This window comes from Myotis myotis, unplaced genomic scaffold (assembly GCF_014108235.1).
Source record: "Myotis myotis isolate mMyoMyo1 unplaced genomic scaffold, mMyoMyo1.p scaffold_m19_p_2, whole genome shotgun sequence".
In the NCBI taxonomy this organism is placed as follows: Eukaryota; Metazoa; Chordata; class Mammalia; order Chiroptera; family Vespertilionidae; genus Myotis; species Myotis myotis.
Window position 1 is genome coordinate 173,721,533 of NW_023416324.1, and position 27,700 is coordinate 173,749,232.

Consider the following 27,700-nt stretch of genomic DNA (forward strand, 5'->3'; position numbering starts at 1 on the left):
TTTTAAAAAATATATTTTTATTGATTTCAGAGAAGAAGGGAGAGTAGAGGAAGAGAGAAATAGAAATATCCATGATGAGAGAGAATCATGGATCAGCTGCCTCCTGCATGCCCCCTACTGGGGATCGAGCCCGAAACCCGGGCATGTGCCCTTGGCAGAATCGAATCTGTGACCCTTCAGTCCGCAGGCCGACACTCTATCCACTGAGCCAAACCAACTGGGGCATCAATCTCTCTATTTTTAAATTAGATACAATAATATCTATCTTGATAGGTTTTTGTGAGATTAAGTGAGATAACATTTCTGAAAGCCGTTAGTGCAGAGCCTACATGTAGATGTTTAATAAATGTTATTTTTTATTTCACACAGTCTTGAAATGAAATTCATTTTTCTTCTGCTAATCACCTATCTTGGTGATCATGACACTTTTCACTGGGTTATTCCTTAAAGATCCAAAAGTGTTGACAAAAAATATGGCAAAAGTATCTGAAATGGTGATTCAGTGATAATTTGTGACATCTGTCCTCTTTTCCCAAATGAATATATTATACCCTTTGACAAAGTCACATGAATAGGAGGGTTTATGTAATCTTACTGTAGCTAGAGGAATTTAATATACTAGTATGTTAATGGTAGCCTGAGAAGAAACATATATTGGAATTATGACAACAGATAAATATAAATATGATACCCATAATAATTATCATTTATCTTGCCTGCTATGTACCAGGACTATGTAGGTTATTTACTAATAATGAAAATAGTATTTTTCACTTACTATATTTTAATCCTCAATAAATAATATAATCTCTATTTATAGCTGAGAATGCTGAACCTGAGAGAGATTAAAATAATATGATAGACATAAACCAGCTATTAAATAGCTTATTCAACTCTTTGAAAACTTATGACATGGAGAAAAGGATCAGAATTATGGGGAACTTGATTTTTCTTTGTCAGTAAGGAAATAAAGGGTGTTCCAAAATTCATGCAAGAAGTAATTTTGATAGAAAACACAAGTCTATAATTAAAAATTGTAAATTTTTTATTGATTCGTAAAGTATACAGTATAGAGTTATTTATGGAATAGCATATAGGGTAAATGGCCTCTACAGCTTTGCTGGCACATACGCACTCTTTTGTTGAAATTTTCCATGACCGTTTTGCATAAATGTGGCTGAATTTTGATGAGGCTCATTTTCATCTTGATGGCTTGGTTAATCGACAAAATTGTCGCATTTGGGGTTCAGAAAATCCATGAGTGATTGTTGAGAAACAAATGTATCCACAACGTGTCACTGTTTGGTGTGGATTTTGGGCTGGAGGCATCATCAGACCATTCTTCTTCGAAAATGCGGCTGCTCAGGCAATAACAAAAGAGTGCGTATGTGCCAGCAAAGCTGTGGAGGCCATTTACCCGATATGCTATTCCATACATAACCCTATACTGTATACTTTACGAATCAATAAAAAATTTACAATTTTTAATTATAAACTTGTGTTTTCTATCAAAATTACTTCTTGCGTGAATTTTGGGACACCTTTTATAAGAGAGAGAATGTAGTTCAAGTTTAGGGCAGAAAAATATTCTTCTAGAAAAGCATTAAGAATTGTACGATTTGACTTAGTGGATTTCTATAGAGCAATGTACCCAATAATTGCAAAATAATACATTTTTCTAAAATCTTCAACATTTACAAAAATTGACAGCTATTGGAACATGAAAGCTAGTCTCAATAAATTTTCACTTAGAATAGGTTCTCTGACAACAATGCAATTAAACTAAGCATCAATAACAAATATATAACTGGAAATTCTCATGTTTAGAAATGAAATTGATCTCTGAGTCAAAGCAGATATCATAATAGAAATTAGAAAATATTTTGAACTGAATGATAATGAAAACACAACATATATAACAACAAATACAGCTAAAGCAAAACTTAGCAGAAATTTTATAGCCTTATATAATTCAGGAAAGAAAAAAGACAAATGTAATGAGCTAAGCATCTGTATCAAGGAACTAACAAAACAAGCAAGCAATAAAATAGATCCAAATGAAGTAGAAGGAAGGAAATAATAAAGAGAAGAAATTAATGAGATAGCAAACAAATGTGAATCAAGAAGATCAACAATGTCAGAAGTTAGTTCTTTGAAAGACTAATAAAATTGACAAACCTCTGGAGAAGTTGATCAAGAAGAGGCAAAAAATATGACAGTAAAACAATGTATATAAGAAATTACCAAAGTGTTATTACTGCAGATACTGTGTAGCAAAGATAATGAAGACATTATGAACAAATAGAAGACTATGTAGCCCACCAGAATTGACTAAGGAAGAAATAGAAAACTCAAATAGATTGGGGTTAGTGGTTGGGACCTCGGTACTTTTCGTTGATACAGAAAAGATTTTAAGGTCAATGAAAATGAAAGGAAAGTGAAGTGGAGTTAATGGAAGATATACTCCAAATAATTGGCAGGCCAGTCAAGAGAGAGAGAGAGAGAGAGAGAGAGAGAGAGAGAGAGAGAGAGAAAGAATGAGAATGAATGGCCTGGCTGCCTAAGCTCACTGGGAAGTCAGAGAAAAGGGGGCCTTGTAGGCAAGTTAAGGGGGTTAGCCCAGGACGAGACGAGCTGCTGCTGCCCATTGCTCCCCTGGTTGCAAGTCTCATGGGGTCCCCTAGAGGTTGGGAGATACATGCCAGTGGGGGAATGGCCTGGACATGCTCCTTGGAGTGGAATGTGCCTTGGGTCCTTTGTCCTGAGCGTATTTATTCAATTATTGCAGGTGGAAATCTTGGGGGAGGTCTCAGGTTCAAGTACAGATATCTGCAAGGCCATTCTTCCATGAAGGCTCTAGGGAAGAATCCTTCCTTGCCTCTCTGGCTCCTTTCGGTTGCTAACAATTCTTGGTTGCCCTTGGCCTGTTTCTGCATCACTCCCCTTTCTACCTCTGTTTTCCTGTGACCTTCTCTCCTTTGTCCAAATTTTCCTGATCCTAGATAGATCCACCTTAATCCACTATGACCTCATTTGGAAAGATGCTATTTCCCAAAACAGGTCACATTCACTTGTTCGGGAAACATCATTCAACCCAGTACACTTCCCAACTCATGTTTTGAGGCTAGCATAACCTTGATACCAACACCTGTCAAGGACAATATGAAAAGCAAAATTATAGGCCAATTTAATTCATAAATACAGATATAAAAATCGTAAACAGTATATTATAAAATTGAATCTAACATATATAAAAATGTAATATATCACTTTTATCCTAGTACTACCAGATTGGTTAGACCTTAGAAAATTAATGTAGTTTCAGCTTATTAAAAAGATTAAAGGAGAAACAATCATGGGTGTTTCAATAGATGCAGAAAAAGCATTTGATAACATTTGGCATGCATTAAAGATAAAAATTCTTAGTAAACTAGGTATAGAAACGATATGTCTTAAACTAAAATATTCACTTTTAGAAACCTACAGCAAACCTCAAACAAAATGATAACTTGGCAAGTTTCCTTATGAGAAAAGCACAAGACAAGGCTGGCTGCGATCCCCATTTGTGTTTGATTTGACATTGTGTTCTAGCCCTGGCCAGCCCAGTAAGACTAGAAAAAAAAACAACTAAGAGGTATCAGGATTGGGAAGGAAGAAACAAATTTTATTATCCAGATGATCAATATGATAGTGTTTGTAGAAAAATTAAAGATATCAGAAAATTATTAGTATTAATAAGAGAATTTAGCAATTTTTCTGGTTTAAAAATCAATTGCATTTTTATATGCCAGAGATAGTTAAAAAGTGAAATCACTATACTCTTCTCTGTGCCTTGATTTCTCTACAATTAGGATAATAATAATACTAACCTTGTGTAGCAAGTAGAAGAAGGTATAACATTTAAGAATGTGGGCTGTGGTCAAATTGCCTGAGTTCAAATCCTTAGCTGGTTGATTAATGTATAGCTCACAAATGTGTATTCATTTTACCCTGAGACTTACCAATTACTAGTTATATGTTTGAACTAGTCACTTAACCTCTCAAAGCCTTAACTTCCTTACCTGTATAATGAGGATTGTCATGCTACTCAATGTAGGTGTTAAGAAAATTACACGAGACAACTTAGCACTATGCCTGATGTATTTATCCAGTAAATATTAATTGCTATTATTACATGAAAAACCATTTAAATCTAAAGTTATAGGCATGGTAGGCTTGAGATTCAATTGAAATTCATCTTGTTTCTTTAGAACCAATGAAATCTAAATAATAATGATAATACTAGAAATATGATGGGTTAGTGAAAAGAAGCATAATCCCTGAATTGATATTAGATGAGGAGCAGGTAGAAAAAAAAGAAGGACAAATAGCCTGAATATGAAATTAACTTGTATCAAGCTTAATGTTTTCAAAGAATACTTAATGTTATGGGGAAAGAGCTCACTATGTATACCTTTATGTGAAAAAAAAAAGGAAAATATACGCCGAAACCGGTTTGGCTCAGTGGATAGAGCGTCGGCTTGTGGACTGAAGGGTCCCAGGTTCGATTCCGGTCAAGGGCATGTACCTGGGTTGTGGGCACATCCCCAGTAGGAGATGTGCAGGAGGCAGCTGATCGATGTTTCTCTCTCATCGATGTTTCTGACTATCTCTCTCCCTTCCTCTCTGTAAAAAATCAATAAAATATTTAAAAAAAGGAAAATATAAAAAATACATATTATAGTGAACTTCCATTTAATTCTCACATTAGTCATTTAAGTAGGTATTGAGACAAAGGTTAAGTAACTTACTCAAGATCCCAAAGCTATTTATATATGTGCATTGGGGAAAAACTAAGAATTCACCAAATATTTCATTGTTATCTCTGTGGTGATATTTGGGGTGATCTTTAGGTTCTTTATAATTTTGTGTATTTTTCAAATTGTCCATAATGTATGTTATTTCACAATTAGAAAAAGCAATAAATGTTGTTACTGTTATTGATAATAAAAAATCTACAACAGAAACATAATTCTAAGCTGGTTGATTAACATATAACTCACAAATATGTATGCATTTTTCCCTGAGACTTTCTATTGTTGCCGGGAGCTGGTCCATGCTTGCTGTTTCAAGGGACCTGGCATATATGGCATACTGTTCTTAATATGTTTGCTCACCTTCTTGGCACTATGTGTTTTAACCAAGGTCTCTGAGAAAGGTTGTTTCCCCAGGTAGGGATTTTCCCCTGAAGTTAGGGAGGGAATAAAACCTCTTAACTAAGTGCCAGGTGGGTAATTAATCACTTTAACTACGAACAATCATGCTTAAGCTACATAATCTTTACTCCCTGGAATGGAGATAAGAAACGCCCTAACCTTTGAAATAGAGGTTGATAGGATTGGAATCAACTGGTATAAATACAGATGTAAGAAGACAGAACGAAGAGAGACAGAACCTAGGCACAGAACCTACACAGAACGTTCTCTGGAGACAGAAGAACTTCGCTGGAGAGAACATGGCAAAAGTTCCTGGACAGAAACTGGCCTCAGAACCTAGAGACAGAACCTAGCGAGAGAACATGGCAAAAGATCCTGGACTGAACCTGACTACAGAAATTGGCAAGAGAACCTGACTAGAACCTGATGACTGAACCTGGCTGGAGAACCTAGCGAGGGAACATGGACACAGAACCTGGCTGGAGATCCTAAGCAGAACCTCTCTGGAGATCCAGACCAGAACTTGGCTGGAGATCCTGGCTGGAGATCCTGGCTAGGCTGCTGATCAACTGAACGCTGTCTCCGCGTCATTCCTTCTTCGCCGACTCCCTCCTCACCTATGGGGAACCCCTGGACCTGCTGGGGCTGGACCCCAGCATATTGTAATAACTCATGCCTGTAACAAAGAAATGGCTTGAAATTGCTGTGAATGGGATTAGTGAGCAGTATCATGCAAAAAATGGAAGGAGATGACTCAATCTCAGAATAATGCTCGTTGTAGGAGAATCTCTATTCCCTTTCTTTTTTTTAAAATATATTTTATTGATTTTTTACAGAGAGGAAGGGAGAGAGATAGGGAGTTAGAAACATTGATGAGAGAGAAACATCGATCAGCTGCCTCTTGCACATCTCCTACTGGGGATGTGCCCGCAACCCAGGTACGCGCCCTTGACTGGAATCGAACCTGGGACCCTTCAGTTCGCAGGCCGACGCTCTATCCACTGAGCCAAACCGGTTCTGGCTCTATTCCCTTTCTATAGAGCGTGGCTATAGAGTTAAGCCTTGGACTGACCTGTTGGCAAAGCCACAAAGAAGTCCCAGCTTAGAGGGCACAGCCCTCTTAGCATAATTAGGCTTGACCTGATGACGCTCCCTAGATCTTATCTGGGTAGCTAATGGGCTATGGGAGGTGCAGCAAGTGCTGCCAAAACAAGTGAAACTCACAAGAACATTGTAACTATGGTGACCACTACCTTGTTTATCTCTGACTATAAAATAAAGGCTCAGCTTGCTGTCTGGATTTCTCTCTGTGGCCTCAGCCAGGCACAAGATGATCCACCTAGACCAGCCGTGGGCAAACTACGGCCCGCGGGGCCGGATCCGGCCCGTTTGAAATGAATAAAACTAAAAAAAAAAAAAAAAAACCGTACCCTTTTATGTAATGATGTTTACTTTGAATTTATATTAGTTCACACAAACACTCCATCCATGCTTTTGTTCCGGCCCTCCAGCCCAGTTTAAGAACCCATTGTGGCCCTCGAGTCAAAAAGTTTGCCCACCCCTGACCTAGACCCAGCTTATTCTCTCTGTTTATCTTTTCTACATCCTTCGCTGCCACCCCTCAGGCTCACCAAACCCTGGGCTGTGCTGGCTCGGCACAAGTGTTGTCCAACGCGGGGCCCGAGTTTAGGGGAACTGTAGTTGTCAGGTGAAAGGATGCTCCAGTGAAGCACGTGCAGAAGACAAAAAGGGAGGTAGGGAGCGAAGTTTAGTGATATAACTAGGTGTAAAACATGGGAAATTCAGGATCGCAGGAAAAGAATTTACATGTATCCATGCTTAAGCACGGGGCTGTTCTGTGAGGTATCAACGGCTTTCGATTTGTTGGATTTTTGTAAGTAAAACCTGTCCATAGTTTCCTGAGGAAGGAAAGGTAAATGTAGAGGCATGGGAGAAGGTAGGAAAACAACTTAGAGATCGTCATATAGTAGAAGGTCCAGGGAAAATTCCTCTGTCTACTTTCAGTATTGTTGCGAAGATTTGTCTCTCACCTGGAGACTACTTAGTATGGAAGTACTAGAGGCCCAATGCACAAAATTCATGCAAGAGTAGGCCTTCCTTCCCCCGGCTGCCAGCACCAGCTTCCCTCGGGCATCCAGGACCCGAGCTTCCCTTGCAGCCCCAGCTTCGTCCGGAAGGACATCTGGTCAAATTAGCATATTATGCTTTTATTATTATAGATTATATTCATGTTTGTGCTGACATTGGAACCAGCCTATGTTCAGGGAATAGTATTAGCAGCTGCATTAAAGAAGATGTTACTCAAAAAAAAAAAGATGTTACTCGCTGGTCAGCGGAAAAAGAAAGGGGGCTGCTTTAACTGTGACAACCAATGCCCCCTAGGCAGGGAAACTTCAAGCGGAGCCAGCCCCGGCCCCACCAAACAGTAGGGGCCTTATCCTTAACCCCACTGCAGCCTTTCCACCCGGCTCAGTAAACCTTTATCATGCCACCCCGGGAAGCGCAGGATTGCCAAGTTCTTCCTTCACAAGATAGATCAGGACTCAGGCAATAGCAGAAAGTGCCAATCCTACTCTTAAAATGCAACTATAAAAATAAAAAAAAGGGGGGGGGGGAAGAATGTTATGTGTTACAGCAGCCGAAAGGCATCGGACCTCCAGTGAAATAGCCTCTGCCGACTTAGCCCGGTGGAAGGATGCACAAACCAGCCAAGAGTTTTACCAGATCTAGTAATGATGTGGGGAAGAGGTTGTGTTTTGTATCTTTCCAGAAGGAGCAGTGAAGCCAGTTTGGGTACCAGAGCGTGACGTGTGTCACCACAATGGACCCAGAGAAGCTCCTTGTCCCATCGTTCTAAAGACTGAGAGTTTCCCCGACGGCAGCAAAGCGGAAAAAAGAAGAAAAGGAAGGCTATGCAAGGGACGGAGGTGCCAACATGGGGTCAGCTGAAGAAGTTAACAACTGAGGCCCAGCAGATGGTAGAAAAGCAAGAAGTGGAAGCTACTCCCTCAATCATGTTTCTGGCTGTGCTAGCCTTGGTTAGCTGCCAAGTCTTCTGCAAAGTCTTGCGCAGCCAAGTCTGAGGACTGAGTAAATCAGCAAAAGAAACTTTCATTTAGTAGAAAAATGTTACTGTGGTTTGATGTCTCACTTATTGCTGTGTTGCATTGGCATTGTTTTGTTATTCTTACTAGTTTTAAAATGTTAACACATTTGCATTGTTTTGTTAATAGGCAGAGCTTTATGTTTAAGTTTTAAAATGTTAACATGTCTGTAGTTTGGGTTTTGCAATGGCATTGTTTTGTTAATTGTTTTAACAGCCAGAGTTTTGTTCTTGTTGCTTAAGTTTTACTTTATAGTAGCTTAAAAATAAAAATAGGGTGAGATGTGGGGTGTGGCTATAGGGTTAAGCCTTGGACTGACCTGTTGGCAAAGCCACAAAGAAGTCCCAGCTTAGAGGGCACAGCCCTCTTAGCATAATTAGGCTTGACCTGATGATGCTCCCTAGATCTTACCTGGGTAGCTAATGAGCTATGGGAGGTGCACAAGTGCTGTCAAAACAGGTGAAACTCACAAAAACATTGTAACTATGGTGACCACTACCTTGTTTACCTCTGACTCTAAAATAAAAGCTCAGTTTGCCTCTGGATCTCTCTCTGTGGCCTCAGCCAGGCACAGGAAGATCCACCTAGACCCAGCTTATTCTCTTTGTCTTTTCTACATCCTTCGCCGCCCACCCTCAGGCTTGCGGAACCCTTGGCTGAACTGGCTCAGCACACCTTTCTTCGAGCTTTTTAACTTTTCTAAAGGTAGAATTGCTACCTAGCATATGGAGAGACAGAATTTAGAAGATTACAGGATTCCTAAAAAGATTTGAGAATTTTCTATCAATCTACGTTTTCCAGCTATTTTTGTTCTTTTACTGTGTCTCCACCTAAAAGATTAAGTGTTGCATGGCTTTAAAGAGGTCTGAGATTCCTTAAAAATTATCTGGTACCTTATTGTTATGTAACAAAGCCCACCTCTTTCTCAACTCTCTTTTCCTTATCTTTGTGTCCTTAGGTGCTGATATCCATGGCTTCAGTGCTCCTGTTAATTCTAAGTTCACATTAGGAAATTTAGTAGATGAAATGCAGAGAAGTGAGAAGCCCCTGGTGGCAGCAATCCAAGGCATGGCTTTAGGAGGCGGACTAGAGCTGGCCCTGGGCTGCCACTATAGGATTGCCCATGCAGAGGTAACAGCTGGGTTCCATGCGGGACTTGGTATGTGGGGTTTTTCTTTAGGGCAAGCTCTGAATTTAGTTATAAGCATCCAAGGTGATCATTTTAAATAGTTAGCTTACTGGTTGACAAATCTTAGGCTTTTCTAGCTTTTTTGTGCACCAGTTCAGTGATAACTGGTTGTTAAAATCTTGAAATACTCTAACCACAGAGCACCCGGCCAGGGCTCTTTGACCACTTTTAAATGGCTAGAAGTGGCATATGATAAGGACTGAAGCTCACCCTCTTAACAGTATTGAGGTTGCTGACTCTATTCTCCTCCTTCTCCTCCTCTTCCTCCTTCTCTTTCTTCTCCTCCTCTCCCTCCTCCTCCTCTTTCTCTTCCTCCTCTTCTTCCTCCTCCTCTTTCTTCTTCTCCTCCTCCTCCCTCATCTCCTCCTCCTCCTCCTCCTCCTTTTAAATTTACTCGTTTAAAGTGTACAATCCAATGGTATATTACTATATTCATAGAGTTGTGCAACCATTACCAAAGTTTATTTTATTTATTTATTTATTTATTTATTTATTTATTTATTTATTTATAATCCTCACCGAAGAAATTTTTCCATTGATTTTTAGAAAGAGCGGAAGAGAGAGGGAAAGGCAGAGAGAAACAGTGATGTGAGAGAAACAGGTCGATTGGTTGCCTCCTGTATGCGCCCCGACCAGGGCCTGGGCCAGGGAAGAGTCTGCAACCAAGGTACGTGCCCTTGACCAGAATCGAACCCAGGACCCTTCAGTCCACAGGCCAATGCTCTATCCATTGAGCCAAACCAGACGGGGCCCCAAGCTTAGCCTAATGTTTTCAAGGTTCACTTATGTTGTAGCCTGTACCAGTACTTATTCCTTTCTGTGGCTGAACAATATTCCCTTGTATGCATATGCCACATTTTGTTTATTCATTCATCAGTTGATAGACATTTGGGTTTTCCTACTTTCTTAGCCTTAATGAGCACTATGGAAATTTGTATGCAAGTTTTTCTGTGGACATGCTTTCATTTCTCTTGGGTATATACCCAGGAACGGAATTGCTGGGTCACATGGTAACTCTGTGTTTAACTCTTGAGAAACTGGCAAGTTGTTTTCCAAAGTGGCTGCACCATTTTTCCATTCTCACCAGCAGTGTATGAGGGTTTTGTATTCTCCACATCCTCTCTTACACTTATTATTGTCTATCGTTTTTATTGTAGCCATCCTAGTGGGTGTAAAGTGGTATCTTGTTGTAGTTTTGATTTGTATTTCCCTGATGGCTCATGACATTAAGCATCTTTTCTAACGTTTCGTGGCCCAACTGTAGCTCTTTTTTTTGAGAATGTCTATTTAGATCCTTTGCCCATTTTTAATTGGATTATTTGTCTTTTTATCATTGAGTTCTAAAATTTCTTTATATAGACTAGATATACAATTTAAAAAGGTTCTCTCCCATTCTGTGGATGTCTTTTTACTTTATTGGCTGATTGGATCTTTCAGGACTCTATAAAGCTGTTTCTGGAGACTATTATTTTTGTTGACCAAGACAGGTCATAATAGAGTCAGAAAAAAAATGTGTAAGATGCTAAGGATGTGTTTCAACATAAAGACTTAGGGGACTTATGCTGTTAATTAAATTAAATGAGAGGGTATGCAGTAATTTGCCTTGTAGCAACTCTTGCTGAATTCTATGAAACAATGTTTTTGAGAGTTTGGGAAATCCAGGGGAATGCTCATTTTTACCCTCTATGTCATCTCATTCAATTGACCGTCATGCCTTTAAACTTTGATAGGCTCAAGTTGGCTTCCCAGAAGTCAAATTAGGACTTCTTCCTGGTGCAAGAGGATCCCAGCTTCTCCCCAGGCTCATTGGAGTTCCTGCTGCCCTTGATTTAATTACCTCAGGTCAGTATAAACCCTGTCAGCAGTTATCTAGGTCAATATGGGGAACTGGAATAGGATTTAGAAAAATCTTGGCTTCACCATTCCATACCTATGTGATCTTTAGAGGATACTTCAACTTTTTTTTAACTGTCAATGATCTCACCTATAAAATGGAAAGAATACCTTCTCTGACAGCTTCTCAAATGTTACCTTGAAGATCAAATGTGAGTGTCTTGTAAATTAAATATATACAAACTGCTAATCACATTGAGGGTTTTTTTTTTCTCATGGTTATGTCCTCTTTCTTTTTAAAAAATAATTCTTTATTATTGAAAGTATTACATATGTCTCCTTTTCCCCCCATTGATATCTCCCTGGCCGCTCCCCCCCTCCCCCAACACATGCCCTCACCCCCTGTTGTCTCTGTCCATTGGTTATGCTTATATGCATGCATACAAGTCCTTTGTTTGATCTCTCCCCCTTACCCCTACTCTCCCTACCTTCCCTCTGAGGTTTGATGGTCTGTTTGATGCTTCTCTGTCTCTGGATCTGTTTTTGTTCATCAGTTTATGTTGTTCACTATATTCCACAAATGAGTGAGATCATGTGATATCTTTCTTCAACTGGCTTAGTTCACTTAGCATAATGTTCTCCAGGTCCATCCATGCTGTTTCGAACGGTAAGAGTTCTTTCTTTTTTATAGCAGTGTAGTATTCCATTGTGTAGATGTATCACAGTTTTTTTAATCCACTCAATGAGGGTTTTTTTTTTTAAATAAACATTTTTTATTGGTTTCAGAGAGGAAGGAAGGGGGGGCGGGGGGCTAGAAACATCATTGCTGAGAGAGAATCATTGATTGGCTGCCTCCTGCACACCCCCTACTGGGGATTGAGCCCACTACCTTGGCAGGTGCCCTTGACCAGAGTCAAACCTGTGACCCTTCAATCCACAGGCTGATGCTCTATCCACTGAACCAAACCAGCTAGGGCAATGAGGGTTTTATTATAGTTCCAGTATCTACTCATAGACACTTTTGTTCACATAGGGTATATTATATTCAGATCTAATTTATAAATTGTATTATAAACTGGAACTAAAACCAGAATTTTCCAGGAAAGATTTCAAGTTTTAGTGTGGAAATGACTGAATTTTTCATTTCCCAAGTATTAACTATAAATTTGTTCTCTTTTAATAGGGAATGTAAATATTGAAACACTGGAAAACATTTAGAGGACCTAAATTTACACAATACCATAAGATACATAAAGATATTTTCAGTTGAGATAAGGTTGGAAGAAAGAACATATACAACTATTAACTCTAAACAGGTATAAATATGAGACCTTGGGTCAGTCACTTTGCCTTTTTGTGCCATAGTTTTCTTATTAATGTGGGTAATAATAGTATCTGCCATCTTTACAGTGTGGTAAAGATAAGTTAATACAATGTGCTTAGGACAGTCCTAGACATGGTAATGACTTCATAAGTTTCAGCTATATATTATTATTGTCCTATCTGTCTTCTTAGTTAAGAGGAGATTTTAGTAAAAATAAGATGAGGAGCAATAAAAAATAAGATGAGGATATTGATAATAGACTTCAAGAAGATGCTTTAGAATCAAAGACCTGAGTTTGAACACCAGTTTTACTACAGTCAAACAATATGCCTTATACAAGTTAAATTTTATTCATTCATCCAGCAACTATTATTAATCTTCTCTCATATGGCAGGCCTTGTTCTAGGCATTAAGCCTGTAGCAGTGAATCAATGCAACAAATATTTCTGCCTTCATGGAGATTATATGGAGAAAAGAATGACAGTTACTATCAAATCTAATAATAGACAAACATGGTAGTTGACCATAACTCCACTATGCTTCCCATTGGCTAATGGGATATGCAAATTAACCCAACCAAGATGGCGGCTGGCAGCCATGCAGCTAAAGCGAGCAGGAGGCTTGCTTGCTCCAGTGCCAAGCTTCCTCCCTGCTGTGGCTGGGCTCTGAGCTCCACTCTAAGCAACAAAGTTGCAATTATAGATAAACAAACCCCAGATGCCTGCTTTCAGCAGGCTGTGGCCTGGGAGCTGGAGTGGCAACAAAGTTTCAATTATAGAAGGTAAATAATTTAAATCCCAGAATAAAAAAAAAAAAGAAAAAAAGGAGAGGCTGGGAGCTTCAGTCGCCAGCTTGGCCAGCCTGAAAACGGCCCTCAGCCCATCACCCAGACTGGCCAGGCACCCCAGCGGGCACCCCCACCCTGAAGGGGGTGTGGCCAGCCTGAAAACAGCCATCAGCCCTCATCCAGGCTGGCCAGGCACCCCAGTGGGAACCCACACCCTGAAGGGGGTGTGACCAGCTGCAAACAGCCATCAGCCCCTCACCCAAGCTGGCCAGGCACCCAATTGGGACCCCCACCCTGATCCGGGACACCTTTCAGGGCAAACCAGCCGGGTGGGGACCAGGCCTCTATCCTATATAGTAAAAGGGTAATATGCAAACTGACCCTAACAGCAGAAAGACTGGGAATGACTGGTCACTAAGACACACACTGACCACCAGGGGGCAGATGCTCAATGCAGGAGCTGCCCTCTTGTGGTCAGTGAGTTCCCACATGGAGGAGCTCTGCTCAGCCACAAGCCAGGCTGATGGCTGCCAGTACAGCGGTGGTGGTGGGAGCCTCTTCTGCCTCCTCAGCAGTGTTAAGGATGTCCGACTGCAGCTTAGATCTGCTCCCTGCTGGCAAGTTGACATCCCCCGAGGGCTGCTGGGCTGCCAGAGGGAAGTCTGATTGCCAGCTTAGGCCCAATCCCCCGAGGAGCAGGTGGTCATCTCCCGAGGGATCCCAGACTGCGAGAGGGTACAGGCTGGGCTGAGGGACGCCCTCCCCCCCCCCCGAGTGCACAAATTTTTGTGCACCGGGCCTCTAGTCCTATCTAATAAAAGAGAAACATGGTAATTAGCGTACGGCCGCTACCCTTCCCATTGGCTAATCAGGGCGATATGCAAATTAACTGCCAGCCAAGATGGCGGCCGGCAGCCAGACAGCTGGAAGCTAACATGAGGCTTGCTTGCTTCAGTGACTGATGGAGGAAGCCAAGCTTCCCCACCTGTCTTGCCGGCCTCTGAGCTGCACTCTAAGCAACATTGTAACAAATATAGAAGCTAAACAAAACCCCGGGCTTCAGCCAGCAGGACTGCAACATTGTTTCAAATACAGAAGGTAAACAAAGGCCAGAAACCTGCTTTCAGCAGCAGAGGTCTCATAGCTGGAGCCGAGCCTCAGAGCTAAAGCTGGCCTAGATTGAAAAAAAAAGGAAAAAAGGACAGGTTGGGAGCTTCAGTCACCCGCCAGCCTGAAAACAGCCCTCAGCCCCTCACCCAGGCTGGCCAGGCACCCAAGCGGGACCCCCACCCTGAAGGGGGTGTGACCAGATGCAAACAGGCATCATCCCCTCACCCAGGCTGGCCAGGCACCCAAGTGGGACCCCCACCCTGATCCAGGACACCCTTCAGGGCAAACCAGCCGGCCCCCACCCGTGCACCAGGCTTCTATCCTATATAGTAAAAGGGTAAAATGCCTCCCAGCACCGGGATCAGCAGAGCAGCGAGGCCTCCCAGCACCGGGATCAGCGTGACAGGAGGCAGCGACCCAACCTCCTGATCGCCCTGCGGCTCTGTGTGTGACAGGGTGCGGTGCCCCAACCCCCTGAACGGCCCTGCGGCTCTGTGTGTGACGGGGCGGTGCCCCAACTCCCCTATCGGCCCTGCTCTGTGAGTGACAGGGGGGAGCTCCTCAACCCCCTGATCGGCCCTGCTCTGTGCGTGACAGGCTCCCCAACCCCCTGATGGGCCCTTCTCTGTGCATGACAGGGGGGAGCTCCCCAACCCCCTGATCGGTCCTGCTCTGTGTGTTACAGGGTACGGAGCCCCAACCCCCTTGATGGGCCCTGCTCTGTGTGTGACAGGGTACGGAGCCCCAACCCCCTGATGGGCCCTGCTCTGTGTGTGACAGGGTACGGAGCCCCAACCCCCTGATGGGCCCTGCTCTGTGTGTGACAGGGTACGGAGCCCCAACCCCCCTGATGGGCCCTGCTCTGTGCGTGATAGGGGGCAGCGCCCCAACCCCCTGATCGGCCCTGCTCTGTGCGTGACGGGGTGGTGCCGCAACCTCCCTATCGACCCTGCCTTGAGTGTGACAGGGGGCGGTGCCCCAACCCCCCAATTGGCCCTACCCTGAGCGTGACTAGGGGTGGCATCGCAACCTCCCGATCCGCCCTGCTCTGTGCATGACAGGGGGCGGCGCCCCAACTCCCTAATCGGCCCTGCTCTGAGCCCAACCAGGGGCTGCACCTAGGAATTGGGCCTGCCCTCTGCCACCAGGAGCAGGCCTAAGCCAGCAGGGCATTATCTCCCGAGGGGTCCCAGACTGCGAGAGGGCACAGGCCAGGCTGAGAGACCCCCCTCTCCCTCCCAAGTGCACAAATTTTTGTGCACCGGGCCTCTAGTCTATATATATAAAAGCCAAGGAGCCGGAATGCTGGAATGACTGTAATGACCAAAATGACTGGTCGCTATGATGCACACTGTGGCGGCCAACTGCCCCTCCCTCCAGTCAGCCCCCCCAACCTCCCACGGCTCCTCCCCCCAGCCAGCCCGGCCCCCGATCACCCCCTCCCCCCCTGCCCACCCTGATTGGGAGTGGGACCTGCTGGCCTGGTAGACAAGCAAGTGGAGATGTCAAGTAGACAGTTGAATTTAGGAGTGAGGTCTTCTGAACTCTCAGTGCCCGTTTTCTCATCAGTAAAACAAAGCAATTCTGAGGAACAATGAAGTTACATGATATGCTTCTGTCACATAGAAGATTTTTCTAAATGGTAACTGTGGGGAGCAGAATAATAATCCCCCAAAGATACTCACGTCCTAATCCCCAGAACCGGTGAATATGTTACCTTACATTAAAAAGGTACTAATGTAGCCCGGCCAGCGTAGCTCAGTGGTTGAGCATGAACCTATGAAACAGGAGGTTAGGGTTCAGTTCCCAGTCAGGGCACATGCCCAGGTTGTGGACTCGATCCCCAGTGTGAGGTGTGCAGGGGGCAGTGGATCAGTGATTCGCTCTCATCATTGACGTTTCTATGTCTTTCTCCCTCTCCCTTCCTCTCTAAAATCAGTAAAAATACATATTTTTTTAAAAAGGTACTAATGTGATTGAATTAGGGATCTTCAGTGGAAGATTAGTTTTTATTTTCCAGGTGGGTCGAATTTATCAGAAGAATCCTTAGAAGAGGGAGGCAAGAGGTCAGAGGAGAGCAGCTACTACACGGATACCTTTGTAGATGGAGGAAAGGCCACAAGCCAAGAAGTGTAGGCAACCTTGCAGTGGTTCTCAACCTTCCTAATGCCGCGACCCTTTAATACAGTTCCTCATGTTGTGGTGACCCCCAACCATAAAATTATTTTCGTTGCTACTTCATAATTGTAATTTTGCTACTGTAATGAATCGTAATGTAAATATCTGATATGCAGGATGTATTTTCATTGTTACAAATTGAACATAATTAAAGCATAGTGATTAATCACAAAAACAATATGTAATTATATATGTGTTTTCTGATGGTCTTAGGCGACCCCTGTGGAAGGGGTCGTTCGACCCCTACAGGGGTCGCGACCCACAGGTTGAGAACTGCTGCTCTAGAGGCTGGAAAGGACAAGAAAGCGATTCTTCCTTAAAGCCTCCAGAAGGAACGTGGTTCGTTCTGCTGAGCTCTTTTAGACTTCTGACGTCCTAAACTAAGATCGCACATGTGTGTTGTCTGCCGATGCTATGTGTTTGTGGTAATCTGTTATAGCAGCAATAGGAAACCCGTACAGTAGCTGTAAATAATGATGATACTAAAAATCTTTCTTTGTTTGGAAATTTTTTTTTACTAAGAAAGGATATTAAAAATAATTGTCACTAAAAGATAAAGATTCCTTACTGATGGAGGGAAAAAAACATCTACAAGTGTTGCAGGAGCTGATCCCATACAAAATTAATAAGCAAATAGATTTGGATTAAATTAATAAATAAACATATTCTGATCTTCTGAAATCCATAAGAGAGGTAATTCTGGAAAGTGGATCGATGGCAGCACCAACTATTGCTTCTCCACAAGTCCCTTAAAGTGCCAGCTGAAAACGACCGCATCTTTAGCAGTGATCGCAAAAGATGTGCTTAAACACGTTGCAGTTCATTCCTTGATGTTCTCTGTCCAATCAGGTGACAAGAACTGCAGTGCCCTGTTCTTTCTGCTTTTACTTTCTAGGTCAAGTCCTCCTTGTTCACGGAACAGCACAGAAAGCCAACCCTCTCTTAGAGCTGATCCCCAGCCCTGATGGGATTCTTTGTGATCACTCATGGTACGGGGATGCCCCCAGATCTCTAGACTTTGATGAGACTCCTCTTATTATCTAGAACACCCGGGGAGTGGCACTTTTATCCTGCCTGCCTTTAGGTATAGGTGAGGTTTCTCTACATTTTAATAAGGTGTTGAGGGTAAGTTTTACACCCAGGGATCCTAGGCAGCAATAGTAAGTATCAGCAAATTTCATTTCATGATCAAAACAAAAGAACCAGACAAACCGAAATCTCAAAACTAAACCCCAAATCTAAAGCCTATGGAAATATTGTGGCATAAAAATGAAGCATAAATGTGAGCCTGCTGAAACAGATTTTAAAAAATTCACATTATTACAAAATAAGAAAGAAAATAGTTTATTAAACAGGAATACCCTGTTTAAATTCAAAACATTAGCCACAAATATTTCTTTTTGAAGCAACAAAAACAGATGTCATAAAACAGACAACAAAATCAGCAAAATGGAGGATAAATAGAGACACATTTATAGAATTCAGAAGAATTTAACAAAAAGATACATAAAATGTAAATGAAGGTAGAAGTCATGGAAGGTATGTAATAAGGTCTGTTATGAATAATAAGAGCTCCCAAAGCATGAGGCATGAAGGTGAGAAATAACCAAAGGAAAAAATAGAAGAATTTTTTCAGGAACTAGAATCAGAGATTGTATTTTAGCAAGCACACCATTTTCCTGGAAAACTGATGAAGTAATATCAATGCCTGGTACATTTTGGTATAGATTCTAAACTTCCAGGAAATAGAATCATGCAGCCTTCCCAAGGATAAGAACAAAATGCAACAAAAGGCTACTTTCAAAATAACTTCAATCACTCCATCAACAGATAAATGCTAAATGTATGGAACATTCATATATTAAGATGGTCTGCAGTCTTTAAAATGATCATCTAAATTAAGAGTTCTTAAAGTGTGATTCAGGGACTGATGGGTATTGCTGAGATCACTATGAAGTCAGAACTATTTTCATAGTCATTGGCCATTACTTGCCTTTTCTACTCTCATTCTCTCCCATGTGTACGGTGGAATTTTCCAGAGCTTATTGTATGCCATCTGACATCAGAACAAATTGAATGCAGAAGTAGATATGAGAACCCAGTGGTCTTCTATTAAGCCATACATGAAAGAAATCTGCAAAGATACATAACAACTAGAGGCTTGATGCACAAAATTTGTGCAAGAGTAGGCCTTCCTTCCCCCGGCTGCCGGCACCAGCTTCCCTTTGGCACCCGGAACCTGGGCTTCCCTTGCAGCCCCGGCTTTGGCCGGAAGGTCGTCCGGAAGGACATCTGGTCTAATTAGCATATTACGCTTTTATTATTATAGATGACACGCTTCTCACTAAATTTTTAACAATTTGAACACATAGTTATTTTGCATAAAAATTTATTTATGTTAACATATAATAAAAAGCATTTTTAAAGTTCTCAGTTTTAATTTCTAATACAGTAACTATTGATAGAAATAACCCATGTAAGCAGAAGCTCTTTGGAGTGCTCTGTGATTTTTAAGAATGCAAAGGGGTCCTAAGACTAAAAAGTTTGAGAACTGTTAATCGAAATTCATATGTTTTGACATGGAAACCACAATACAAAACTATATACAGGATCCAAATTCCTCCTCTTATAGAATATGAAAGGGGAGTTAGAAAAACTCCCCATGCTTTAAAATTATTAAATTTCTTATCAATAAATTAAGTTAAAATTTGTTATAATTTGTGATGGTAGGAAAAGGCACACATTTAAGAAAATGAACTATTTTAAGTATCCAATGTAGAATTTATAAGAGGATGCTTACAATCCAACATGAGCTTATTCTGCAAAATAGGAAGGAAGCAAAGAAGCATAAGATTTAAGAGGAAGTTGTAATACAGCTGGCCTGTGAACAATGTAGGGTGCCAACCCCCGTGCACTTGAAAATCCATGTGTAACTTTCGACAGCCCCCCAAACTTAACTACCGGTAGCCTGCTGTTGACCAGACGCCTTACCGATAATATAGTTGATTAATACATATTTTGTGCATTATATGTATTATATACTGTATTTTACAATAAAGTAGGTGAGAGACAAGAAAATGTTATTAAGAAAATCATAAGAAAGATAAAATACACTTAGAGTACTGAATGTATTTGTTGAAGAAAACCCGCATATATGTGGACCCTCACAAATCAAACTCATGTTGTTCAAGGGTCAACTATAGAGTGAAGTGAGTATATAAATTCCAAGTTTACAGAAATTAAAGCATGTGGGCAAACACTGAGGGATTTGTGGCCCTGTTTTCAGTATTAAGTCTGAAAGGCAAGAGTATCTTGGGGAAAATCAGGAAGAAATCTGGCTTATTTGACAAAAAGAAATGAAGTGAACTATGACTGGCCTTTTTCAAAGTTCGGCAGTTTTTAGAAATATCACTTTTTAACATGATGAGAAGAGATAAAAACAGTAAGAATATGATGGATTTTGACTTGTGTAGAAGAGGTCACAGTGAATTAGAAGAAAGCTAACATTAGAATTATACAGCTATCTTTTTAAGTAATCTGTACAATTTTAGGGGGACTTTAAAACGACATTGGGAAACGGTTCCATGGAGGAAAATTTTTCTAAAGGCCGGAAAGAAGCCAGGAAAATACAGGAAAAAATTGAGATTACCCAGCAGGGAGAAGTCTCCTTATAGTAGCTCTAGGCAGGGCTCTTATTAGAGCCCATTGGACAGTGGTTGTGCTCTACACAAAGGGCAGCACAAGAAGAAACAAGCTGAAATCTCAGCCTGAGAATTTGGGTTGTATATACAGAGCTGGGTCTTTAGGTCCTTGGCAGAATAAAAGTACCTGGAATCTCATTGACTCTGTCAGTAGAGCATTGGTACTCCTCTGCTTTTGTGAAATCCACCCAAAAGAAATCATTAAAGCTGAAGGAGCCCTGGCTGGTTTGGCTCAGCGGTTAGAGCGTCAGCCTGGGGACCGAAGGGTCTCAAGTTTGAGTCCCTCTCAAGGGCACATACCTTGGCCCTTAGGGGTGCATGTGGGAGGGAATCAATCGATCTATCTTTCTCACGTTGATATTTCACTCCTCTCTCCCCCCTTCTCCCTCCCTTGCACTCTCTCTAGAAATCAGTGGAAAAAATATCTTCCAGTGAGGATTGTAAAAAAAAACAAAAAAAGCTAAAGGAATTTTCAGTCCATCAGTGGGTAGTTCTTGTTACCCCTGGTTAGTTGCCTCAAAGATCCTTTTAGTGCTCAGGTTCCCTCCCTCCCTCCCTCCTCCCTCCCTCCCTCCCTCCCTCCCTCCCTCCCTCCCTCCCTCCCTCCCTTCCTTCCTTCTTTTTTTCTTCTTAGGAAGCTGATTCACTCACCCCTCACTCTAGTGATTTTATACACAGGAGACTTGACCCCCGAAGCCTCTCACCCACTCCCCACCACCCTCCTCACCCCAGGAGGAAACCTGGAAGCCTGTTTTCAAAGGCAGTTCCAGAAAACTGGCCAAATATTGCTGTTACAGAGTGATCCATGCCAAAAGTTTTTGACTGTCTATCTGATCAAGACCCATTTGTAGCCCTTGGAAGCACTAATAAGAACCAGGCATGGAGGGTTTGTCTCAGAGATAGCATCCACCAACACTGTCTACAAGAGCAGCAAAGACCGTGGAATTGTTGCCATCAGTACTGATTTGATGATCACTTTTCAAAAGGAAGATGGTATTGGCAGAAAAGTAAGGAATGTGTCAAACTTCTGGAACCCCCTAGAAGTGCCATTCTGTACTGGAGGCTGCCAGAGCCACCACTGGACCCTGGATATTCCTGGCACCACCACCAGACACCAGATGTACCACCCGAGATGTGAGATTTAAGCAGCTGCTATTGCTTAGTGTCACTAGCTCCTGGACTAAAAACCCTTAGTAGAGCACTCCATTCGCCAGCCTTGGTGTCATGGGACACACCCTAGCTGCCTAGGGTGTGAGGGCTCAAAAGCTCAGACAATAGTGATTCCACAAACTAATGAGGTATCAAGATTCTGGGTAGCTAAAAAAAAAAGTGATTGAAGTTCACCCCAGTTATCCTGTGTAACTTTTTAAAATTGAGTTGAGGGAGGGAAGGAGGGAGAGAGAGAGAGAGAGAGAGAGAGAGAGAGAGAGATATGAGAGAGAAACATCCACCAACTGCCCTGACTAGGAATTGAACCTGAAACTTTGGTATATGCCATGACCAGGAATTGAACTCACCACCTTCTGGTATACAGGATGACACCCTAACCAACTAGGGCCTGTGTAATTTTGATTATAACTTATATAATGTCAACTTAATACATTTTTCCTCTGTCTGCCCAATCATATTTATCTTCGGGCACTGTCGTGTGTGTGTGTGTGTGTGTGTGTGTGTGTGTGTAATCAATGACAGCCTTTGGTGCATATGATATGAGATACTGGTACTACTCTGCTACTACCTCTATGATTATAATTTAAAACAATTATCTCTTATATTTATATAGAGATCTATAGTTTATAAAGTGCTTCTATAGATGTTATGTCTAGAATAAAGAGAGAATATGTTATTTTCACTTAATACTCAGAATTACTAACGTAAACATAATTATTCCCATTTATCAACAAGGAAATTATAGTCCTAAACAGTTCTTTATGGTAACACAAATAGTAAAAGATAGTGCTGGAGCTTGAATCCACATTTTCTGGTTACCCCTTCAGTGATCTTTCTACTACAGCTGTCATTTATTTTATTTAACAATAGGTTTATATTCAGAACAGAGGCCCTCCCTGCTTTTGCTTTAATCTCACATTGTTCTGTGACTTGTTTTGTTTTGTTTTAGGAAGACATGTTTTGGCAGATGAAGCACTCAAGCTGGGTATTCTAGATGAAATTGTCAACTCAGACCCAGTTGAAGAAGCACTCAAATTAGCCCAGAGAGTTTTAGGTAAGGAAATAACAAAAATAGCCCCAAATTGGAAACAAGCTAAATGTCTATCTTAAGAAACTCCTTAAATATCTTCTGGTACATCCAAGTGATGCAATATGACACAGCTTCAAAATGGATGAGAAACTATGTATTGCGTGCCATGGTATGAGTGCCATGATATCGTATATTAAGTGTAAAAAGCATCACTGTGTATAGTGGTTTACCATTTGTGAAATAAGAAGGAGCGGATGGGATTGAATGTCTATATGGGGAGAATGGATATATGTAACTGCTTGTGTATAAAATATTTCCATAAGGATTCATAAGAAATGGCTAATGGTTGTCTCTGGGAATGGGGCTGGTCAGCCAGAGACACAATTGGAAGGAGACTTTTTGTTTACTAGAGGCCTGGTGCGTGAATTCATGCATGGGTGGGGTCCCTCAGCCTGGCTGGCGATTGGAGCTGAGTGGGGACGGACCATGGGAGGTTGGCCCCAGCAGCAAGCTCACCAAAGCTGCTTCTGTGAGGAATCGGGCTCCCTCCTGCCTCCTGTCTGGGTCCAGGCTGCGGGTGAACCAGATTTGGGGCTGTCAGGGTCCCAGCAGCAAGGTCTGGGTCAGTGCGCGGCACAGCTACCGGCTGGTCATTCCAGTCATTCAGTCGTAATGGTCGCTGAGGCTTTTATATATACAGATTCTTCCGTACCTTTTGAATTTTTATTAAATAAATGCATTTTCTATTAAGAAATACAATTAAAATTAAAACAAGCAAATAAACATTTCAGCAAATAGAAGACAGGCTCTATAACTGACCACAATAAAACCGTGGTTCTGTTTCTGTGAGCTATGCTTTCTCTCTCATTGGTTTCTCACTTTATGGAGTCATGCCATCCTTTAAGAGTTCTTTGGTGTGGCACTCCTCGAGTTTTTCTTTCCTTTTCTAGCTGTTTCTTTTTAATGTATTGAAGTTGGCAGCAAGATGGAGAGGGTTGAAGAGTGTTAGAAAAAATAATTGGAAAGAGTGCTGGTTATAGGCAGAGCAGGGCGTTCATCTCGCTACTTGGTGGCAGGCAGTGGCTCGGTGTCATTCAAAGGCATTCTTTTGAAAAAGTCATTCTTTTGCTGACCCTGGTAGGGACCAAACACTTTTCTGAAATAATCATTCTTTTTGTGGCTCTAGCCAGTTACTGTCAATGCAATAAGAAAAGCTTGAACTGGAGAGGCCAGGGTCTGTGGGGGAAGAATACTGGCGACTCATAAAGAGAATCTGCAAGTCTTTGCCCAAATGGGAATGAGTTTCCTACTGTCTTTCTCTGTCTTCCAGACAGTCTTCAGCACATTTTCATCCCAGGCTTCATTGTGCCTCCTGAGAGGGCTTATTGTTGTGTTGGAAGTCACCTGGTTGGCCAGCAGCAAAGGCTATTTACATTTGGAGGTGCCTAAATTATTTTTCGGTTGGGGGCTTAAATAGACTTATTTACACCCGTGGTCTTAGTTTGTAAAGAACCCGATTTCAACAGAGAGTTCTTTTCCTGAACTGATTTCCTTAGATTCAGATTTGAGAGTTAAGTTCCTTCAAGAGGTAACGAGGATCATGGTCTAGTACATTTATAAAATTGTCTGTTTTCATCTTTTAAAATTGATTTCATTTTAAAAATTAATTTAGATTATAAGTTTTAAACAGGTTTTTTTTTTAATTTATAAAATTTATAAAAGTCTACTCAATCTCAGTCACATTACACAGTTTGTCCACTTGATGGCACCCAAATATTGAGGAGGAATCATCTGCTTTAAAACTTGGTAATTCACCTGTAAACAATGGGGGAAACAGTTCTGGGCTTTGGACAATTATATGTAACTATTTCAAATTATAGTCATGAATGCTATTTAGAAATACATAAAATTATTTGTGTATGAAAGTGTCTATAATATAAACTTACATATATTCTATAATTATAGCTGCATAAAATATGTATGAATACAGACAAAAAAATTTAAAAGAGATATGCAGAAATGAAAACAAGTTAGTTTTAACCCCAAAATTGTATAAATGATCTTTTCTTTGTTTTGGGTTTTCTTTATTGGGGTATAATTTACACACAAAAAAATTCTCCCATGTTAAGTATAGAGACAGATGAAATTTTGTAGTTGTTTACAGTTATGTAGTCACAATAAAAAAGATGTAGTTCTATCAACCTAAGAAGTACTCTCATGCCTCTTTCCAGTAGATTCCCTCCCACAGACAGCCACTCACCTACTTTCTGTATTGTTTTTTTAGAATTTCTCATAGATGGAATCACACATATAGTATGCAATCTTTTATTTGACTTCTTTCACTTACCATGTTTTTGAGATTCATCCATATTGTTTCATGTATTAATATTTTCTTTTTTAAATTACTAAATAGTAATCTATAGTATGGATATATCACAATTTGTTTACTCACTTATCAGTTGATGTATATTTAGATTATTTCCACTTTAGGCTCTTGACAGGGAATCGAACCCAATAACCTTCGGTACAAGGGCCAATGCTCTAACCACTGAACAACTGGCCAGGGTGGGCTCCAGTTTTTGTTTTGGCGATGACCTGCATTGTATTTCTTTTAGTGTTTAGGGCTTAGAATCCTATGGAAAATTCTGGAACTTTTTCTTTCTTTCTATTTTTATTTTATTTTATTTAATTATTTACTAGAGCCCCAGTGCACAAAATTTGTGTGTGAGTGGGGTCTTTAGGCCTAGCCAGCGATCAGGGCCAATCAGGGCCATGCTGATCAGGGCCGGGCCAGAGAGGAGGCAACAGTCGCTGGGCCAGGAGTGGAAGGAATGGACACTGGACCCCGATGCCACCATCGTTGGCACCTCCCCTCCCCACCCCCCCCCACCACGCGGTTCCCCACCTTGCCCCTCCTCCTTCCCTCGCCACTGCACTACCACTGCAGTGGGCAGGCAGTGGGCCAATCGGGGCCTGCTGGCCAGGGGAAGGGATGGGGTATGGGAAGTTGGCTGCTGGCCCCAAGGAGGGAGCCAGCCCTTGACTCCCCTGGGAAAGGGGTTACATCCACTTTCACCCACCCCTGGTTTCCTGTTCCAGCCTGGGGGCCTGCCAACTGGGGGGAGGAACCACGGGAGGTTGGCCAGCAAGGGGAGGCTGGCTGTGGGAGCACACTGACCACCAGGGGGCAGCTCCTGCATTGAGCATCTGCCCCCTGGTGGTCAGTGCGCATCATAGCAACCAGTTGTTCTCATCATTCCGGTTGTTCTGGTCATTACAGTCACTTAGGCTTTTATATGTATAAATTTTTAATTTTTATTGATTTCAGAGAGGAAGGGAGAGGGAGAGAGATATATAAATATCAATGATGAGAAAGAATTATTGATCAGCTGCCTTCTGCACGCCCCCAACTGGGGATCAAGCCCACAACCCAGGCTTGTGCCCTTGACTGGAATTGAACCCGGACCCTTCTGTTCATAGGCCGATGCTCTAGCCACTGAGAAAAACCAGCCAGGGCAATTTCTTTCTATTTTTAAAAATGAGTTTCACTAGAATTCTATAATTTCCTGGTGCTGCTTTATAATAGGTAAATGCTAGAGAGACAAAGTAGAAAAATAGGACAGATTAATGAAGGTCTAGCTCAGAGAATCTTATCTACATTTGCCATTTATTATCTTACCAAATGCGAAGTTTAGCTAGGCTTATTTATTTTGCCTTTCATTTTCATTTAAGGTCTTATGCTTTTCCTTTCTTTTTATGTTTCCTCGATTTTCTCTCTCTTTTATTTTGTCTTTAAATATAGTATGTGGTTATTTGGCAGAACAAAATTGATGGGTTGATTTGAAGAAAAGACTCCATAAAACTGTATTATAAAAATATATATTGATATTTTATAAGAGATATTATAAAATGTGTTAACAATAAAATATATCAATAATAAAATATATTAATACAAATCTATAGTTATGTGAAGCTGGTACCATTGTCTTGATCTAGAGCAGGGGTGGGCGAACTTTTTGACTCGAGGGCCACAATGGGTTCTTAAACTGGACCGAGGGCCGGAACAAAAGCATGGATGGAGTGTTTGTGTGAACTAATATAAATTCAAAGTAAACATCATTACATAAAAGGGTACAGTCTTTTTTTTTTTTTTAGTTTTATTCATTTCAAACGGGCGGATCCAGCCCGCGGGCCGTAGTTTGCCCATGGCTGATCTAGAGGAATGGTTCTCAAACTTTATTGTGCATCAGAATCACTGGGACGGTCTGTTAAAAGAGACTGTAGGACCCCCTCAATACTTTTTGACTCAGTATGTCTGAGGTGGGGCCCAAGAATTTGCATCTCTAACAAGTTCTTAGGTGATGCTGATGCTCTGTTCTTGAGCCCACACTTTGAGAACAACTGGTGTAAGAGAACAAGGGGAAGAATGGAGAAAACTTTTCCTAGTTTTGACTTTTTACACCTGGCATGCAAACACTACCAGCAGTCTTAAAGATATTTGTAAATCAGTTACGAAAGGCATGGTTAAAATACATACATGTATGTTGCACACCTTGTGAATATACTAAAAAACCACTGAATTGTAAACTTTAGAATGGTGACTTTTATGGTATGTGAATCATATCTCAATTTTAAGATACATGTAAAATTTTTGTTTCCTTTTTCCATTTGTAAAAACATTCTATTAATTCAGCCTATTCCCACCCCCATCCATACCCCCAACCCCACTTCTGAAATATTGACTTAAACAAATAAAAGGAAAAGGTTAACAACACGTATTTAGTTTCCACATCCAATAGGAAAGGAGAGAGAGAAGGGAATTTCCAAGGGCAATATTGCAGTCAGCAGTTTTGGAACCAGTTTTGTGTGGGAGGGGATTGTAGAAGGTTAGCATGTATCTAAAAATGTGATTTGGGAAGTTGCTGCAAATTTCTCTACAAATTTAACGTGTATCCTGGAGATTTAACTGTGAAAGTTAATTAGCTTCATGCATCTTAATACTCTTTTATATGAAGCCTCTCAGACTACTGCCGTGCAATAGATTTAGCAGAGCAATTC

At 41.4% G+C, this 27,700-nt stretch overlaps 1 protein-coding gene across 3 annotated transcripts in view; it reads left to right on the top strand.

Annotated features, from left to right (window-relative positions):
- The window catches only part of EHHADH (enoyl-CoA hydratase and 3-hydroxyacyl CoA dehydrogenase), a 48,707-nt gene that overhangs the window by 5,068 nt on the left and 15,939 nt on the right, over positions 1–27,700 (top strand). The window contains exons 3-5 of one of the 3 annotated variants that reach the window (XM_036351190.1): positions 9,279–9,451; positions 11,240–11,351; positions 22,562–22,666. In XM_036351190.1, the coding sequence (XP_036207083.1) occupies positions 9,279–9,451; positions 11,240–11,351; positions 22,562–22,666 (390 nt within the window). The remainder of the gene's footprint in view (positions 1–9,278; positions 9,452–11,239; positions 11,352–22,561; positions 22,667–27,700) is intronic. The other 2 variants (XM_036351191.1, XM_036351192.1) reach the window with 2 other exon arrangements.